This window comes from Melitaea cinxia, chromosome 6, assembly GCF_905220565.1.
Source record: "Melitaea cinxia chromosome 6, ilMelCinx1.1, whole genome shotgun sequence".
NCBI lineage: Eukaryota > Metazoa > Arthropoda > Insecta > Lepidoptera > Nymphalidae > Melitaea > Melitaea cinxia.
This window is the reverse complement of record NC_059399.1, coordinates 8130281-8145332: the sequence shown is the minus strand read 5'-3', so window position 1 is coordinate 8145332 and position 15052 is coordinate 8130281. Positions and strand designations below refer to the sequence as shown.

General features: G+C 31.7%; 1 protein-coding gene across 2 annotated transcripts; it reads left to right on the top strand.

The window, feature by feature from the left end:
* The first annotated feature begins 5147 nt into the window (after positions 1-5147).
* Positions 5148-5968, top strand: LOC123654305 (39S ribosomal protein L20, mitochondrial). 2 transcript variants are annotated; one of them, XM_045590218.1, is made up of 2 exons: positions 5148-5257; positions 5431-5968. In XM_045590218.1, the coding sequence occupies exon 2, from the start codon at positions 5438-5440 to the stop codon at positions 5912-5914; it is 477 nt and encodes a 158-aa protein (XP_045446174.1). In that variant the 5' UTR covers positions 5148-5257; positions 5431-5437; the 3' UTR covers positions 5915-5968. The 2 variants fall into 2 exon arrangements, with proteins under 2 accessions (XP_045446174.1, XP_045446173.1); XM_045590217.1 differs by having other exon boundaries at positions 5204-5313.
* The last annotated feature ends 9084 nt before the right edge of the window (positions 5969-15052 follow it).

The window sequence follows — 15052 nt, the reverse complement described above, 5'->3', positions numbered from 1 at the left end:
ATATAGCCCTATGACAAAGCTTTACTTAAACTCCCTATCCGAATTAGGCCTTTACTCGGGTATAAATCAATATACACGAATAGAAAAATGCACGGACATAATTTGTAAATCTTGTGTTGATCATGTTTTTATTAGAAATATCACTAATTGTGAAATATATACCGGCGTTGTAAAAATCGTCCTCGCCGATCTCTGCCTTGTTGTGCGATCTTCGACGCGCGGCTCGGTACCGATGATTCACGCCTGCTTCAGTTGTTTACGAGAATAAATAATAACAATCTGCTAAGCAGGTTATGCAGTATTGACTGGAGCGAACCGCTTAGTTATAGTGACCCTAACGATATTTATAATTTTATTTACAAACAATTTAGGAATGCATATGAAATGAGTTAATATTGTGTAGAATATAAAAGTTAAAGAAACATTTGTAAATGGGCAAACAAAAAGTTAAAGTATATGTGTAAAAAACGGGACGAACTTTATAATATTTGGCGTGGGGATGAAAATAATACTATGCAGAGATTATTATATAATTCGTATAGAAACAAAACAAACAAATATACTCAGTTCATAACAAATCGTAAAATTAAGATTGATATTTGTAAAAACTTTAAAAATCAACGAGAAATTTAGAAAATAGTTAACAATCTTACCGGAAAAATTGTTAAATGTATTGATGAATTATTAAACATGTTAAGCAGGATCAGCTTAGTCTATCTAATAATTTTGCGACCGAATTTGACAACAATGTGAAAAGTATATGTATTGATTGTAAATTTGTGGATTGGTGGCTAAATTCTTTAGTGCCGTGCTGTGTGGCTACGGCACTAAAGAATTTAGCCACCCCCTCTCTTCCCGTGGGTGTCGTAAGAGGCGACTAAGGGATAACAAGGTTCCACAACCATCTTGGAACTTAAGAAGCCGACCGATGACGGGATAACCATCCAACTGCTGGCTTTGAAATACACAGGCCGAAGACGGGCAGCAGCGTCTTTGGTGCGACAAAGCCAGTACTGCGGTCACCAACCCGCCTGCCCAGCGTGGTGACTATGGGCAAAACACATGAGTTCACGTTATTTTTGACGTAAACTTGTGGAGGCCTATGTCCAGCAGTGGACTGTATAGGCTGTAATGATGATGATTGTAATTTGAAAAAATTTATGAAATAATACCAGAAACTTTAAACAGACTACAGCGAGCACGTGAAGAGGATGTTAACCGTATAATTTTGCTTATAAGTGACAAAAAAAGTCCAGGTTATGACGGAATTAGGGCAAGCGATATAAAATATACCTCCTCACATCTAATACCAGTCATTACTCACCTCATAAACCAGTGCATAACTACATCAATTTACCCGGATATATTGAAAATTGGCGTAATTCGGCCAATTTATAAGAAGGGAAATGGTGACATTATAATAATTACCGTCCCATCATTATTTTGTCATGTGTAGATAAAATTATAGAAAGGTACTTAGGGGATAAAATAAATAAATATTTAGCTCAACATTCAATCATTAATAATTTTTGTTTTCAGAAAAATAAAAGCACCAACGAATTACTAAGAAAATTTACTACTTCACGTGCTCGTTCTACTCGTAGATTTTAGTAAAGCCTTTGATGTATTAAATTACAATATCTTATTCAATAAACTTTCGCGGGATGGTATACAGGGTCCTTTATTGAAACTATTAAAAAATTATCATCTTAACAGAAAAACCACAGAAAGCTTATCTAAACAATGGAGTAATTTAATATCAACCACACGGGACACATCACAGGGTTCAATTATTAGCCCTACTGAATACTTGTTATACGCAAACGACATGGTTAATATAATAAAGGAGGGCACTGTATACCAGTTCGCGGACGACACGTGTTTAGTGGTAGCTCAAAAAATAGTCAAACATGCCCAGGAAAAATTACAACATAATTTTAATCAATTATGTAAATGGGCACACGATGTGAGTCTGATAATAAACGCACAAAAAACGAAGTTGATACACATTTACTCGTCGCACAACCAGACAGACATCAGACCTACCATCGTGGCTCACAACCACTCTTGTTTGCACTCCTCATGCAGTCTGAATTGTTCGTGTGTAGATATTGAACAAGTGAAAAGACATAATTATGTACATAGGCTTAATGATCGATGACAGATTTACCTGGGGCCTGCATGCAGATCACGTTTGCTCAAAATTAAGATCATTATTAAGCAAACTAAGTATACTCAAAGCCAAATTACCATACCAGACACTGCGGCTCCTATACGTGGCCTTGGTTGACTCGGTTATCGATTATGGTGTTAGTAGTTACGGTAGATCCTGCAGATCAAACTTGGAACTTTACAATTTACAGTTGAGATTGTTAAAAACAATTGGACCTAAACGCATACTTAATAATTATAAGAACAACTATAATCAGCTCTTTCGTCATTGTAATGTTATGAATATACATGATAAAGTTAAATTTTCTATTCTAACCCAAATTAATTATACGACCTTGTTAACTGAAAAACTAAGACCTTATAGGCTTACGTCAACTTGATTCAAACCTTAAATATCACTTACCAAAAACTAACAATACGTATGAAAAGAGAACTGACGACTATTTAATACCTGAATATGTTAACGAACTGCCCAGAGAACTGCAAGGAACGTATAAGAGTACCACTAAAAACAAATCACATTTTAAAAAATATTTTTTACAAAAACAAACGGAATTAACTGAGTGACTCTCTGTACCAAGATAAACCCGCGAGGTTTTCATGGTACTTAAATTGCAAATTATAATGTATTTGTTATGTATTGGCCAATAAAATGAAAAAAAAAATCTGGGTGCAAATAAATTGCGTCAATAGCGATGTATCGCATGTCACCTCGTTAGAATCAAACGAATCCTCCACTGTTGGTGATTCAACATTAGAGTATGACCGGCTTTGACAATGTGTACATGCCAGAGAACAAAACAGTGCAACTTTTTTACAACCACATAGCACTGCTTCCCTTTTTGCATTTACAAAAAATTGTGGTCAGCAGTTTTTCCGGCGCAGATGGAATTAAAGTTTAAACTGGTGCTAATGTATTGTTGACCAACTTTCGACCCGTCTGCAGGGTCTAGTTGATATCCAACCAACACTTGAACTAGGTACCCGAAAAAGATGACTGCTTTTTAAGACGATTACAACTTTAACGAATTTTTGAATCGTTATATCTCAAAAACGGTGGCTCGTAGGAAAAAAATATTTTTGCATTTTTTATAGATAATTTTATGATCTACAATTTCTGTCTGAAGTATTTTTATGATAAAATTTACCGTTTTGCTGAAAATGGCGACTGATTTTTTACCTTTGACCTTGAATATAAAAAATCAATACAGCGGAAAGATGGGGAACTTCCAAATTTTATTTATAATTATATTTTAAACGATTTTACCAATTTTCAGCTTGTTGTAATATTTGTAGATTCACTCTTATTTTTTGGTTTAATTTGACCGGACTATTATGTTTAGTTTTCTTTGTATATTCTTGTGTATATAGTGTAACCATAGATGAAGTAAAAAAAAGTAGATAATGCGTGGCCTTTGTTGTTAGTGAAGCCACAAAACTCGGCTCCTTCAAGTAAACACACGCGCTCACGCACACATATGCATCAAACTACGCTCATTTTCGTTAGTATCTTAAGGGGCCTCGTACAGTAACTTTGCCTTCAAAATGCCGTTCTTATGTAATTAAATGGTGCAAAAACAATATCAAAGTGAATAAAAAGTCTGAAGAAATATCGTTTCACACGTAAGTACATACAAAACTTTATATTTCTTGTTATTCCAAAATAATATTGAGGTTATTCGGAACTTATAATTTCGATGTCCCGAAATGACGTACCGAGGGAGTGTTACCAGTAATTTTTATTTCCATTAGCCCAAAATGCGGGTAAGTAAATTGTAGGCAATCATAGAACAATAATTAAGTAAAAAGTGGACATCATTATTGTTTTTTTTTTATCGTGTGATTTTATGTTTTACCTAAATTGAAGTCAATATGAATTTTTAACTCGTTTTTGTCTGTTTAAATTTGTGAATTAACTACTCATATTTTACTACTAAATATCATGATTTTAGGTTTCCAACGAATATTTTAATAGGAGATAGATAGAATAGGTAGCTGCTGTGCGACTGAGCTGAAATGAACTACAACGACAGCCATCCTCATCTAGTGTGGTTTGTTCAAACCATTTTGATAAATATGACATGTACGGTACAAAACGTGGACTTCGCAGAGTACCATCACGTATATACTACTACTTACTACTAGGTATTTTAATGTTAAATTTTTTGGTCTAGGACCTACCGGATGAGTCTTAAATTAGTCGTTAACCAAGATTCAATCTTTGATACACCTAAGAAAACATAAACTAAGAGAAAAGTTAAAAAAGCAGGAACTTTATTTTAAAAAAATGTAAAAAAATTAAATCATTACAGCAAAGAGTTAGACGTCTTTAAAACAGGAACTTGCCCTTCAGAGGAATCATCAATTACTTAAAAACGCTATTTTCATTGACACAGATTTATATAATTCATTAAATAAAAACATGGCTGCAATAGATTTATTTAATAATTTGAAGCAAAAAAGGAGTAAATATATTTAAAACTATAAACAGATTTTTATTTTCGCATACCCATTTTACCTATATTAAATTAATTGTGTTTAATCCCATTTAATAAAATTTTCAGGGACTTTTTTTAAAAAGTGTCAACACTTCACTCACTCACACATATTTAAAAAAGTGGCTTCACTTTTTTGTTCTAAGTGCGTTATCTATTCTTTTTACTTGATCTATGAGTGTAACAGAATCAAATAGTAAATATGTTATATTATTGTTCTAACATAGTATAGTTTTAAATATATTCCTAGCAATATTTTTGTTTATGTACATAGCATTTTAAATGTTTGTGTTGTTTTAGGTTATAGGTTGTTCTAACATACCTACTATTTTAGCAGTGATTCTATTGAGATTGTAAACTCTAACTCACCGAACAATCTTGGCACTAGTGGAAGCCATTAATTCTTAATTCTATCTATTTATTAGGGTCAATGAATATAAAAAAAGAACGTAAAATAAATTTTTGTCTATATTTGACATTTGACAATGGCTGTAAGTCGTAATATTTAACACTTTTGCCTTTTCTTTATGTCAAATATACTTCATATAGAAGAAAAAAAAAGTCAGTTTAATAAAATTAAGGTTATGTCTGTAAGTATTACTATGCTCTGTGGGTTATGTTGTCAAATAATTTTGTAAGAGTAAATGTAAGATTTTATTTTCCTTACTGTACATTTTGTGTACTCTTATGATTCAGATTATTTAAAAGTACAAACGTTATATTTTGTAACATGTGACTGTTAAAGATTTATTTGTCTTTTCAGATATAAAATGGTCTTTTTAACAGTCGCGAATTGGGTTCGAGCTCGCGGACCCGATGAATTTTGGAGGAAAAGAAAAATATTTAGATTAGCTGCACATTACATAGGACGGCGAAGGAATTGTTATTCAGTTGCAGTCCGTAATGTCCATCGAGCATTAGTATATGCAACCAAAGCTCGTCGATTAAAAAAACAAGATATGAAAGCTCTTTGGGACACTCGCATAACAGCAGCTTGTGAACAGCACAATATTACAGCTTTCTCTTTAAGGGAGGGATTAGATCGTGCAAATATAATGTTAGATCGTAAATCGTTAGCTGATTTAGCAGCGTGGGAACCGCAGACCTTCAAATGTCTTGCTGCTGTTGCTCAAGAAAAACTACGTCTCGAAGGCTTTATTGATGGAACTGATAAAAAGGAACCGACTGGAGTAACTTTAAACCTCAAGGATGTAATGTTAGATGCTTGGCTTAAAGAAAAGAAATAATTTCTAATAGTAGTTTTATTTTAATGAATATAATAAATAGTTTTATAGTCTAGAGTACTAGTTTTTATGATGTCCCTATTCCCTTTTTGAGTTGTTTTGTTAACTCATTTTGTTTCTCTAACATGTAAAGGTTTTCAATTTTTCTTCTTTGTTGCCTTTCAGTATCACGAACAACACCTTCATGCATTTTTTCTCTGTAAATGAATTAACCTTGATTAGTTTAATAATTTTACAATTCATTATAAAAATGTTATAATATTAATTCTTGTACAGATCTTATATAAAATTTTAACTACATGATATTCTAACAAATTACGGACTAGTCAAAAAAATAAAAAAAAGTTTGTAGGTGTTCAGAAGGGATCCACATTTCAGCTATTCATTTTGTTACACATTATATTGATGAACTGCTCATTATTTACTACCTACTTATTTTATAAATTACCTATTGGTAGGTTTATAAATTATGATCATAACAATTATTTATTATTATTTATCTATTTATTTATTATGATTGTTTGATTAGAATCCAATAGATTCAAAGAAAATAAGTCACAAAAATAACTGTTTTGAGAAAAGAACCCTATTAAATAAGAATGTTTAAAATGGATACATAAATATCTCGACACCAGCAATTTATACTAAGCTAACTCATAAAAGTGAACTTTACAATAGAGGCTTATAAAAGGGAAAAACGTGATACCTTTTATATTAATTAAGAAACTTATTTGAAATTTGATATGTTTAATAGTTAATTTATTCATTGCAATTTCACAATTTTTATTATTTCAAAAAAAAAAAACATTTATTCAAGTTTCATTAAGAAAGCCAACTTATCGAAAATTCGAGTTGGCGTAGTATAAATTGTTGGTGTCGATCTGTTCCTAAAGTATATATTTTTATGTAATAATATACACAATAAACAATTATAAATATATCACATTATCCAGATTTTGTCCAGAAATCAAACCCATTGATAACAAAGCAGCTTAACTACACATTGTGTCAATAAAGTAGTCAAAGATGATGGAATTGAATAGTTAGCTAAACTCATTTTCCATTTTATATTTTAGGCCACAAACAACATTATCAAAATATTTTATTCTCTATTGCACTTAAAACAATATTTACAGCTTTGATTACAAAAAATGGTTGGCAAGGACTTATCTTTAAAAGAAATCTCTTCCAGTTAACCCATATTTTATTATGATAAACAGCTTTGTTTTTATACTTATTACCTATATTGATTAAAAAATTTGATACAGGTATAATTTTATATCATCACTTGATATGAAGAACATTGTAATTAATGTAAAAACGTTTTCTAACTATACTGTCAAAATACAGAAGGGAAAAAAGGTATTTTTCAATCGTGTATCTTTCAATCTAACGATTTTTAAATTTAAAAAAAAAAAAAGCGTAATTTATTCAAGACAATCAAGATTTCTGCTTAAAAAAATATTGTAATTTCGGTTATGAAAATAAAAAAATATATAATATGATAATATACGCTAAGTTGATATACTACATTATTGGAATTGTTCATACAATCTTTTGAAACTAAAAAAATTGTATGAAGTATCACAGCGTGGTCAAGTTCATACTACAGAACACAAAAATTAATAGTCGAACAATTTACTTCATTACGGATTGGGCTTTATTTAATATCACTTGACACTTTTTTAATACAACAACAATTGTAAAACTGTAAAGCACTATCCTGAAAACTTAAGAAAATCAGATACTTTGTTCTTCATATCAGGTGTCGATATATTATTTAGATTTAAGTTTTATACTGTAACCTTATTTAATTTAGATCACACCTAAATAAAATTGTTCTCAAGTAGTGTGGTGTTCCTGAGTTGAGGAAGGATTGGAAGTAGAGTCAGCAACGCGTTTGCGATGTTTCTGGTGTTGCAGGCATCTATAAGCTACGGTAATCGCTTACCATTAGGTGAGTCGTACACTTGTATACTGACCTAGTTGTATAAAAAAAAAGTTAAATTTTTGTCTTAATCTTGTCCTTCAGTTTAAATATTAATCTTTTTCACTAAAATTACATAACGAGATTAGATAGTTAAGATTTTGAATAACCAAATTGATTCACCATATTTATTAAATGAAATATCCTTCAATTGTCCTAAATATAATCCGCGATCAAACCGAACTTATACATTTGCTATTCCATTCTTCAGAACCAATTATGCTTTGAATCGATTTGTCGTTAGGGCCTGCAGACTGTATAATAATAATTATAATATGCTAGACATTTTTCATTTAAAACCTAATATATTTAAAACTGTCATCAAGCAAATAAATTAATTAAATGAACTGTGATTGTCACAAAATACTGTTACAGTAATTCTTGTATCGTATATAATGTTGTGTTAAAAAAAAAAAAAAAACTAAGTTTGTATTGTTTGTACAATTTTAAAGTTTGCCCAATTAATATTTGTCAGAAGTAATAAGTGAAAACTTAATTGGCTTATGAATTTTCTAGTTTGTAAGAATCATATGTGTAATTACAAGCTGTATGTTTTCTTCATAAATAAAAAAAAAAAATAAAAAAATAAAATAAAATTAACGAGAGGGTTATCTTTTCATACAAACCTATTTTTTATAATAATATAATTAAATTTTTTCTCATAATTGAAATATCTATACAAATATATGTAAATCCAAATATAGCTTAACTTTACAGTTTTAATATTTATACCAGTACAGAATATTAATAAATGTATTAAAAATTACAGTACCTGTCTGACTGCTGCTTTATATGAACATAACTAACTATCGCAACAGTTACAGCGCAAGATAGACCCAAAACTATTTTTGAAGTTAGCGAGGACATTTTTTTTCACGTTAAATGAGTTAATGATAGTATTCATAGGAATTTATACAATTACTTAATAACAGACAGACATATTTCTTTATCAACATTTCAAAAATGTGTTTTTGACAAAGAAGATAGTGAACTGTCAACTGTCAACTTGATGTAAACGTTTTTTTTTTTTTTTATGGACTGCACGTTAGTGCATTGCCAATGACGAGCAGGAATTAAGAAAAATGTTCAAAAATTGTGGATAACGGACAAGAGGAATTTATGAGAGGATTCAGAACAGGATAGGGAGAAATAAAATAATATATTTTATGATGAAAAGGAAAAAATAAAAAATAAATAAAAAACATATACAATATATTAAATGTCTATGTTATTAAGAAATATATAATCCAATACAATTTTATATATATCATACTCTCGAGAAGATAATAAACAATTTATAGATGTAGGAAAAAGAATTTTATATTCAATCAGTGCATCCAGGAAACGGGAGCGGTTGAAAAGTGGACAAGAGAATAAAAGATGGTTAATATCCCCCGTTTCATAACCACAAAAACAGGACGGACTGGAAATAATTTTAAATCTAGCCAGATGGTGTGGAGAACAAGTGTGACCAAGCCTTAGTCTCGATATTATGCTACAGCCTTTTCTATTAAAATCCATATTATAAAACCATGGTTTTACCAAAATTTCAGATTGTAGACTATAATAGTACGTTCCTTTTTGCCTACTACTATGATCATAGGACACTTGCCACGACTTATCCATACAAAGTTTGGGCAAAGTTAATAAATCTTGGTAGGAAATTTTATATGGAAAAAGGTCACCACTTATTGTAGCTTCTCTAGCCAGAGTATCTGCTCTAACATTTCCCTCTATTCCACAATGGCTAGGGATCCAAGCAAGCGTTATTAAAATGCCTTTCTCAGTGCACTCCGTTAATAATTGTCTAATGCCAAATATATAAGGATGCTGTTGTTTAATTTTAAAAGGATTCTTGACAAGAGCTTGAATAGAACTTAATGAATCTGTGAAAACTATGGATTTTTTAAGTTTAGCTAACCTTATATATTCTAAAGCTTTTAAAATGCCTAAGCATTCTCCAGAGAATACTGTACATTCAGGAGGGAGTTTGATTTTTTGAACAATATTATATTGAAAGTGAAAAACTCCTACTCCGACATTACTATTGGCAAAAGGTTTTGACGCATCTGTGAAAATATAATGATAATCGCTAAATCGTGTTTTAATTATTCTTTTAAATTTTTTATCAGCCCTAAAAGAATTTGTTTTGTCTATGTCAAAGTTTACAACATTAGGAATAGAAATAAGGGCATTGTATGAACAAGAGAAAATTGGTAAATTACAAGAGCTTTGAATTGGAGCGGAAAGAGATTTCAATTTAAAATAACTTGTAACTAAACACGGGTTTGGTTTATTTGTCCAATACGAACTATTAGAAACAAAGTAAGCAAGTTGTTGGAGCTTTGCAATAATTGGATGATCAGTAAGTTGAAGGCAGCGAAAAAGGTATTTGTCTGCCAAATAATGACGACGTAAATGCAAAGGAGGGTCACAGCATTCAGCCTGTAAAGCATTAATAGGGCTAGTTTTCATGGCCCCACAGATGATCCTAAGACATTTACTTTGAATTTTGTCCAATGCTTTAAATCCCGACATAGACCCAGGTTCTAGCAAGAAGGTGCCATATTCTAATATGCTACGTATTAATGCATTATATATCAATTTTAAGTAAAAAGGATGGGCACCCCACCATACACCTGCAAGACATCTCATAATATTTAAATTTCTCTCACATCTATTTATAATAAAATTAAAGTGAGGAGTTCCTGAAAGCTTTTCGTCTAAAATAATACCTAAAAATTTATGATGATTTTTTTGCGGTATAATACTATTGTCATAAGTCACATGAAGTAATGGAGCTCTACGCATTCGATGAAAAAGAACGACGGAGCTTTTTGATGGTGATAAATCGAGACCATGATTATCTAACCACCGTTTAAGATAATACAGAGATTCCGTTAATTTCGCAGACGCGTCATCAATATTATTTCCTTTTATGTATAAAAGTAAGTCATCCGCATATTGCAAAGCATCAACATTCTTGTCAATTGCTAAATCTAAATCATGGGTATACAAATTGAACAACAAGGGGCTTAAAACTGACCCTTGAGGTAAACCTTTGGTGAGGATTCTTAAATATTTTTGGTTATTATTGTAAAAAATAATTGATCTATCAGTAAGCATATTTATTATAAATGAAATAATTTTGCTGGGGATTTTAAGACTCAATAATTTTTGTCTTAATATTGATAAAATGACATTATCATAGGCATTCGACGGAAGGCTGAAAGCACAAATTTATTTACAGAAAAAGCTAATCTTATATCCGAAGTATATATACCTATATTGTCGTACGTGCTTTTATTTCGCCGAAAACCAAACTGGGACGAAGAAAGAAGAGAGTTACTTTCTACGAACCACTCAAGGCGATTTTTAACTAAATGTTCAATTATTTTTAAAAGGACTGATGAAAGAGCTATGGGGCGATATGAGGATGGGAGGAGAGGATCCTTGTTTGTTTTTAATATAGGGATAATAAGTTGACATTTCCATTCTGATGGGATATTGCCAGACTGAAAAGTAATGTTTATTATTTTTAGGTATATTGTCAAACTATTGTCATTAAGATGGGAAATAAATGAGTAATATATACCATCAGGTCCAGGGGCAGAGTCTGAGACATAAGATCATACATTTTTTAATTCCGTTTTGCTAAAGGAAGAATTTAATCCTGGAGATTCGTCATGTTCGTCTGCTATGCTGTTTTTGTCTAATAGGTTAATATTTATGTTAACTGTTGGAGGAGCAAGTTTATCAAGAAAATCATTTGCTATACTACTGGGGAGAGATACAGAATGGGTTGTATTATATGCTGACTTGAATCTTCTTATCTTTTTCCATACATCTGATGGAGGAGTATGAGGAGATAAGGAGGAGCAGAAATATCTCCAACCATCACATTTTTTTCTTTTGAAAAGTAATCTAGTACTGTTTACAATATTTTTTAATGACAGATAGTTTTCCAAACACATATTGTTATTATATTTTTTTTCAGCCTGTTTTCTTTTTTTTTATAGCTTCCGTACAATCTTTATCCCACCAAGGTGGACTAGGAATATGAGAAGGTTCATTTTTCACTGGGAAGATTTCATTAGCACTTTCAATCAAGACATCCGTGAAAACAGGAGCATCAATAAGTGCATCATTAGACAATAATTGTAGCAATTTTGTATCTACTTTATTACTAAATTGCTCCCATGTTTCTGATGTAACATTATTAAGATTATATCTGGGGAGCAGTTTTATGTTCTGTTTTGGTACATTTACATTATTAAAAGCACAAGAAGTGATTACAGGAAAATGATCACTTCCATAGGTTGAACTTAATACAGAACAAGTTAATTGTGGCACAAACTGTGGTGAACAAATAGTTAGGTCTACCACGCTTTTACCTTCAAAAGGCAGAGTCCGCCTTGTAGGCTCTCCAGAATTTATAATACACAAATTATTTACATCAAGAATATCTAAAAGCTTATTACCATAACTGTTACTAACTGAACTACCCCAGGACTGATGCTGGCAGTTAAAATCCCCTGTTATTATTAACGGCTTTGGAAGTGATGCTAAAATATTATTTATTTCGTTTAAAATATTATTAGAAATATGAGAAATATATACAGACACAAAACATATGTTATGTACACTTATAGCTAAAATAGAAAGTTCAGAACTATGTACAGGAATATTAATTAAACTAAAAGGAAGGTTTTTCTCAATGAGAAAGGCTACTCCGCCAAAACCATCTAGTCTATCTTCTCTGATGGTATTGTAATTTCGAAACCTAAGATTATTACTTGGCCTTAGCCAAGTTTCTGAAATACTAAATAAAAAAGGTTTATAATTATTTAATAAATAAATTATGTCGTTTTTTTTATTAATTACACTTCTGGCGTTCCACTGTATTATTATCTGGGAACTGTCCATTTTGAATTATATTTACGATACACTGTATTAAAGGGGCAACGATGGACGGTAAACTTTTGTTGTTTTGTAAATAACTCTGTAATAGTGAAAGCACATCTGAAATTTTGGAAAAATCATTTTTAGAGTTAATAATATCTATTGGAGTTGAATTTTTTTCAAATTCATTGAATGAAAATTCTTTTATTATATTTTTATGAGCAATTTTATCATAACCTATATTAGGCTTAATAGGATCCCGAGGTCTAGATATAAATGTTTTTTTGTATGATTTATTAGGATTTTGGCTAATATTTACTTCTTTACTAACTTCTGTATAAGATTTGTATGACGTTGGTATCTCTTTATTAGCCTCTGCATATGATACACACTTTTCAGCCATATGTACTTTAATAGATTTTTGCCTATTGAATTCAGGGCACGCTTTACTATTTGCCATATGGTTGCCAGAACATAAACAGCAAAAATAATTATCATCATTGGCATTGCATGATTCTGATGTGTGCTCCTGACCACACTTTAAACACCTAGGCTTAGACCTGCACTGCAATTTTGTGTGTCCATAAAGACAACATTTGTAGCATTGGATTGTGGGAAAGATGTAAAGCTCGACTGGAAGAGAATTGTAACATATAAAAATTCTTTTTGGGAGGACCCTGCCATCAAAATAAATTACTACTGATTGTGTGGGCTTCCACACAGTAGCGCCTTCAACAACAGTTTTGTAATTTAAACGTCTAACCTTTACAACTTTACCACAACCAATAGGTGTAGAAATATTTTTTATAATTTCTTCTGGGGACCATTCTATTGGCACACCCCTAACGATACCGATTCTAATAACATTAAAAGATGGTATAAAAGCGTGATAACTATTTTCAAGAAGCAGGCTATTATTTAAAAAAGAATTCGCATCTTTAAAATTATTAAATGCTACAGAAATTCGGTTTCGTCCTATCTTTTTCAAGCTGCCGTTAATAATATTATATATTTTATTTTTCATAAGGAAATCACCAAATGTGATTGGGTGTAAAATCGTTCCATCGTTATCACCTTTTGTAATTTTTTGTACATGAATTAAATATGGAGACACGTCATTTTCATTATAAATATTTCTGCCTATGGGATTTTTAGAGACAGTGTTATCAGATTGGAGCTGTGATTGTGGTACCGAAACGGGGACATTTTTATTATTTTCATTTTTATTCGTCTCATCTGATTTCTTAGACTCCGAACAATGACAACCAACTTTTTGGTTTCCCGCGTTTTTTCTAACTTTTTTATTACATTGTTTGCAAATTTTATGAAGACGAGATCTCTTAAGTGGCTTTTTAGTCATAGAATGATCAGTTTCAATACTCGATTCATCGTAATCAATGGTAATAAAATTGCTAGGTTGCGGAATATACTGTGCATTAAAATCATTCCCGCCACCCGGGTCCGGAGGTTCGTTCATTCTATAAATATTTACATACACTTACCAAAAATAGAAGAAAAAGAAACTAAATACAAAACTAAAACTAAATAACTAAATATATACACTTTACACCTGATCTGAACTATATTTAAAATAATTTTAGCAGTAGCAAGAAAAAACACAACCGCGCGCGTTTAAGTTTCCCGCTCGTTTTCGATGTAAACGTTCTGTTATCGTTTTTTTTGGTTGTTGTTTATGATATTACCACGCATAGTGAATTAAAACTTTACACTCAACGGTGGACCGTAGGACCTTCTCTTATGTCTGTGGTCCGAAAAAACACCCATCTCTCACCAACTCTTTCTCCATGTAGGAGAAGGAGTAGAGCATAAATACTGTGTGGTTACGGCATTAAAGAATATAGCCACCCCCTCTCTTCCCGTTGGTGCCGTAAGAGGCGACTAAGGGATAACACAGTTCCACTATCATCTTCTAACGTAAAAAGCCGATCGATGGCGGGATAACCATCCAACTCCTGGCTTTGTATTACACAAGTCGAAGACGGGCAGAAGCGTCGTCGGTGCGACAAAGCCAGCCCTGCGGTCACCAACCCCCTCCCCAGCGGGGTGACTATGGGCTAAATGAGTTCGCGCCATTTTTGGCCGCGTCATGCTGCGCAACCCCCTCCCCAGCGGGGTGACTATGGGCTAAACGAGTTCGCGCCATTTTTGGCCGCGTCATGCTGCGCTATTACATTTAATTTTTTTATAAGTAGGTACTTATAGAAAAAACAAGATTAATAATACAATATAAA

What these genes read in the sequence shown, in the direction of transcription:
- LOC123654305 (XM_045590218.1), top strand. Translation starts at nt 5,438, where the DNA reads ATGGTCTTTTTAACAGTCGCGAATTGGGTTCGAGCTCGCGGACCCGAT.